Source organism: Sander vitreus, chromosome 18 (assembly GCF_031162955.1).
Source record: "Sander vitreus isolate 19-12246 chromosome 18, sanVit1, whole genome shotgun sequence".
NCBI classification, from domain to species: domain Eukaryota; kingdom Metazoa; phylum Chordata; class Actinopteri; order Perciformes; family Percidae; genus Sander; species Sander vitreus.
Window position 1 is genome coordinate 13,643,538 of NC_135872.1, and position 6,000 is coordinate 13,649,537.

The 6,000-nt window shown below is 37.8% G+C and overlaps 1 protein-coding gene across 2 annotated transcripts in view; it reads right to left on the minus strand.

Annotated features, from left to right (window-relative positions):
* fig4a (FIG4 phosphoinositide 5-phosphatase a) overlaps positions 1 to 6,000 on the minus strand; it is a 56,065-nt gene that overhangs the window by 42,649 nt on the left and 7,416 nt on the right. For both annotated transcript variants that reach the window (XM_078274270.1, XM_078274269.1), the window contains exons 5-8: positions 2,998 to 3,154; positions 2,194 to 2,244; positions 1,029 to 1,192; positions 446 to 574 (exon numbers count right to left, since the gene is read on the minus strand). In XM_078274270.1, the coding sequence (XP_078130396.1) occupies positions 446 to 574; positions 1,029 to 1,192; positions 2,194 to 2,244; positions 2,998 to 3,154 (501 nt within the window). The remainder of the gene's footprint in view (positions 1 to 445; positions 575 to 1,028; positions 1,193 to 2,193; positions 2,245 to 2,997; positions 3,155 to 6,000) is intronic.

Sequence of the window (6,000 nt, forward strand, 5' to 3'; positions counted from 1 at the left end):
AACAATTGCTTAATTGCCATAATACTTGTTTTGATAAAGCCTTATGAATAAATACAAATTTCTTCTGCAGTTTTGTAGTGAATCACACACTCTCACCCGCTCATTTATAGTGTAATCCACGTGCTGTGATGGAGGCCGAGCGCAGTTCAACAAGTGATGCTGGGAGTGAGATGAGGGGGAGTACCAACAAAGAACAACATTGCGAGAGATAAAGATTTTTAAAGTCTTCTGCTGTACTTGTGTGTGACTAATCAAATCAATCAATGCTGACAGATGTTATGTCCCAACAAAATCCCATGAAGGTGCTATACAGTTTGTATGGCATATTTATTTTTTTTAAACATCAACAACAACATTTTAAAACATAAAACACATAAATCAAAGCAAAAGCCAAACAATTCTGCAATGCACAAACAAAACTGACTTGACAATGCTCAAAGGATACTGGACTGGCCACAAAAGCCGTGGATTATATACATGAGCCAGTCATGATGCACTATGTCCTTGACTCGTTCCAGCAGCTTCCCGTTCCACACGTACTTGTAGTACGGCTCGCTCTGGAGGCCGTAAACCACTGTGGCAGAAGAGTAGGAACACATAAAACCTCAGGATCATTTTACGGAAATGGGGTAAGACCAAATCATCAGTTAGAATGCCACAAATAGAAAAAAGCTGAGGTGACGCAGGCTGTGAAACACGAGCATATTTAGAAACTTGTTAAGAAATTTTGTATTAAGTTGCTGCAACTGGGACTTAGCGTATGTTAATGTATTACAATACACGTCATATATGACAGAACACATCAGCCAAGACAAGTCAAGTATTGTTTTTCAATAGATTTTCAATGACAAAAACAACAAAACAAACGCCTCTGTGGCAGATATATCAGTGACTTTCTACTTTTATGGGCATTTATGGCAACAGCAAAGTGTCTTTAATTGACTTTAATGTACTATGTGAAGAGGCTTACAAGGTCTTCTCCACCCAATAGAACAAACAAAGGTAATATAATGGCTACTTCTGCTCACCTTGCGTAGGCAGACCCTCATCTTCAAAGATGTCGAAGCTGTCCTGCTTGCTCTGTTTGTTAACCTCTTCCTCAGCAGGGGAAGTTGGTGAAGACCACAGTTCATAAGGCCTCTGCAGCAAAGTCAGGTTGTACTGCAGTGAATGGCTCAGGTCATAGCTGTAGCTGCAGGGTACAACGGCAATATCTATTTGAAACAAGTTTAGCCTGTACCATTCCATTATTAATAATAAAATAATAAACAATTCCGTCACACGTTGTACAATTGGAAACATTAAGTGCATTTCATGTCAGACAAGACTGTGATTTGTGCCCCAGAAGTACTAGCTTTTGTTAGTCTAAATAAGCATGCACAATAGGACACATGCTAAATGAAACCTAAAAGGTATTTTTCCTTAGTTGTTTGCACCTTTTCAAAATTTTACACCCTCAAAAATTTGACATAAAAACCTTTGCATGAACTGAAATATTCAAAACATTCAATACATTCTTCAGGCTGTGTGGAGACTCCTTGTGACAACCAATGGCACACTTATCAAGATAGGTATAAGGAAAACGAAGGTCAAATAAAGTTGTTTTCATAGATGTTACTAGTACTGAGCTCTGGGCATCATCACACATGGTCAGCCTTGTGTTGAGTTGATCTTGTAGAAACAAAACAAATTTTCTATTTAAAACTTTGTCTTTATTCTTTCTCAATTCTAATGTTTAACAGTACAAAACAATTGTGCTTTCTTTTTTTTTTATCTGGACCTGGTAAAGAGCCTAAAAACAAGGGAGCATATGCCAGATTTTGTTCAATCAATTCAATAAAGTAGTGAAAACGAAAGAAAAAAAGTCTCATTTCACAATGTTAAAAAGTCATCATCAAACTCCTGAATCTTTTGCTATCATTTGTCATTTGCTAACTTTCCACCAAATTTAGGTGATTTAGGTTTGGGGGTGGCAGTAGCTCAGTCTGTAGGGACTTGGCTTGGGAACTGTAGGGTCGCTGGTTCAAGTCCCCATACGGACTGTGGACTGGTAGCTGAGAAGTGCCAGTTCACCTCCTGGGCTCTACCAATGTGCCATTGAGCAAGGCCCATGGAGGGCAGGCATTACATCTTAATAAATATATATTAGTGATAAATGGCTCTGTTTTTGTGAGAGAATCTGTCTTACAGTACCTGAAGTAGAAGTTGCTGGATAGGTCCACGTTCTGAAAGATCCGCACATATCTAGGAGAGCAAAAACTCAGTCAGTCAAACACACATCTGAAATAAGTATAAAATAAAAGTTATATATAAAGGGAATTTAACAATAAGTTATCAAACTTTGATAATATTAGTCTATGTGGCAACATGATTCGGTACACTTGCGATGATTGAGATAATAGATCTATTACAGATCTTAGAAGGCAGTAACGTAAACCGACACGTAAACACTCTGCATGTTTTACCTTTTGCTGCTGCCTTTACGTTAATCTGACGGCATTCAATTCAGACTTCTTTTTTTTGCCATTGCAAGTGAAAGTGTTAGGGAAATGTTACTGGGTCCGACATTGTAAGATTTGCGTTGTGAATTTGATGTAAAAGTGGTGCTTATGCAGACATGAGACCAACATGTTAAATATCCATCAGATTAATGTAAAGGGGCGCATGTCTAAAAGGGGCTACAGGTTTGATATCAATTTCCTTGTAGACTATGGGATGTGTTTGAGAGCAAATGCATGCACAAATGCATACACACACAGTTGCAAACACATGAAATGAAAGCTTCATACAATTGTACGTTGCAACTAGAAACTGCGTTCCTCAAAACATGTTTCAGACTGACTCCTAAAAGTTCTGACATTCATAATCTTTTTATTTCAATGTTGATTAAAAAAAATGCATTACAATTTCTTGACTATAGTGTGTCCAGTGAGTGTGTTTATACATTACTAGTGATGGTGTATAAATGAATATATGAGAACGAGAAAGAGACAGAACCTTGCTTCATCAGGGTGTGTAACCCTGACCGAGTCATTGGGGATGTAGATCATGCTGGTGTCTTCAATTTTGTAGATGGAGTGGCCACCGATGTCAGCCATCTTTCTGCGCTTGGTGATCAACACAATGTAGTACCCCTCGAGGAAACGTACAAACCCTGTGAAGAAAAAAAACGTACAAATTTAAAATCTTATAGAATAAACTCAAATGTTTCTTTCAAGGAACTCCCCCCCGCCCTTACATAACCTGAGTTATTCATATAACGCCACTGACGTTTAGAAAAAAAACTGATTTGCAGGCAGCTACAGCTTTTACAATACAAACAAGTAAACGCCACTATTTGTGGAGGTGGAATATGAGTGTTTGCGTGTCACACTTCACTATATTACCTATACGCTCCAATCCATTTCGTCTTACATAATTAAAATCTGACCCAAAAAGTATCATCCAGCATAGTCATTTGCTTTCAGCTTTTGATGCGCTATTTACTAATCAGTGACATTCAATACATAATGAATAGTTGTGGATGATGTCTGTGTGCGTTTATTTTAATGGTCAGAATATTATTGGTAATATTTGTCTCATCAGGTGTGCATGCTAGACACACACCTTCATTATATTACTGCTGAGACTAATCGGTTTACAAATGAATTGTGTGTCATAGGTGCAATTTTGCAACTGAATAAGAAGTCCTCTTGCATTTGGACTATTTAGAATCACAGATGCCCCAGTATTATTGCGCTGTAATGATCTTCATATTGTGTTTCCACCACATACAAAGAGAATGCTACAAATGCAGGATGATGTAAATCTGTGGATACACAAACAACCAATTACATGAACGAAATTGAGCTCAAAATACATGGCTCGACATTAATTGACTAAATCAAGTGACATCACCTAAGGCAATTCCTCAGATCTCACTTTTTTCATATATGAAGTATTACTCCCCAAAACCTGTAAACAGACTGTGATGAGTAAATATGGGTTTAAGTACGTTGAATGATAGACTTTGGCTTGCATGAGACATCTATGCTTGATTGGTTTTCAGGCTCTTACGTATCATTACGAACCAAGTAGGATATAAGATAAGATGGTCAACAAGGTATTTTATGTGGTCATACTTATTGCACATATTGTATACAGAAATACTGTAATATAATAGTCACCTGTAAGACATTCTAATCCTAATTCCCACTCTTATAGTAGAGATCTCATTAGGTAAATCACTGTAAAACATTCTGAGCTATCGGTCTGTCTGTGTGTCTGTTAGGAACCAATTGCACTCCCATTTGCCAAAGACAGAGTGTCCACAAATTGTATAGGGAACAATGAAAAGAAGCATGGTAACTTTTCTGAAAAACAAATAGTGTGGCTTTTTAGCATTTCATTATATGCTTTTTTGACTTCATTGACACCTCTGCTAAATAACTCCAGACCTATTCTACCCAGATGTGTAAAGGATTCCTCCTTTGCAGGCTCCACTAGACTAAAGAGTGGCTATTGGGAATTCATCTGAAGGGTTTACAGTAAGTATGAGCTGGTGTATGCAAATGTGCAGGTAAGACGTGATTTTCACAGCGCAATGACAATCAACTAAGCTTGCGAGCTATAGCCTTGAATGAACTTGTGGCTTTGCTGAATGACAATTATTATGTTAGTTGATTGTGTCTCTTGTAGGCAGAGATGGGTCAGACTGACAAAACTGGCACATGAAAGAGTAAAAATATACTTACAATAATAATACTCATTATATGCAGTAATAAAGAGGTGCTCGACAAAGGGCCTCTTATGATAAACTGAACCCAACGTGGCTTAAACAGTCTTTTTTTATATGATACAGTGACTTTGGTAAATAGCGACTTAAACAAAGATGGCAAAAGGGCACAGTGGGGAAAAAGCATCTAATTTATTCACAGATGTCAAAATCAGAACCTCTCTGTGTCAGAGTGCTTAAAAGATGATGATGAATTAGCTATTATGACCTTGCCAATACTAGTTAACAATTGCTAGCATCTCTCTTTGCTAAAAATTAAAATGCATACAGCTACACACACAAACAGACCAGAAGAACTGGAAAGTAGAATGTAAGACTGTTTTAGCTACACTAGCAGCGATGCTCAATGGATGGCCATGTCCAGTCCGACCACCACTTTGGTCCAGACTGACATATCTCAACAACTAGTGGATGGAAACAATTTCAATTATGTTTTGAAAAGACACACATGCTCTCCAGAGGAAGAAACCCACTGACTTTAGTGAGGCCCTGACGTTTCCCCAGGCCACCATCATATTTGATATTTGGGGTTTTGACATAGTGAACATGGCAAACATATTACCTGCTAAATATCAGCATGTCAGCTTTGTTATTGTGAATGTGTTAGCATGTTAAAGTTAGCATTGTGGTTTTATGATTATTTGGTGTGGATTGGTCCTCCCTAACACGACAGACAGGAGTAAAGGTATAGAGGCACTATGCACAACTCATCAACAGCGTAATCTTTGGAAGGAAAAACGTGCCTTAGGCACTAACATGTTTGGTTTGTTGAAATCAATGTTTACTTTCATTTGATTCAGGTTCATTAAAGTGGATTTGAATTGAATTCAAACATTCTTCTGATTTCACCATGTTTACATGTAGCATAAATGAGGAAAACTCCAAAGTCTGCAGTAATTGTCATACAAATGAACGTTTCTGTGACAGACAAATTATCTATGATCAATAACCTGTACATAGAAACATACAATACTGTTAAATGATCAAAGCTCAATAATGACGTGTCCTGAGTGAATCTCCAAGACAGGTTATCGGGACAAACTCAAACACTCTTCTGTTATAATGTGTGTGACACAAAATGTAGGTCAAGACTTGAGGACTGGTCTTGCAGTTCTTATGTGAAACACACAGCTCAGTCACAGCCAAATTATTTTCCACACAGCCACTGGGGTGCAAACACAGGTGGAGGATATAGAGAGTCTGATCAGTTACACAAACTTCTCTAA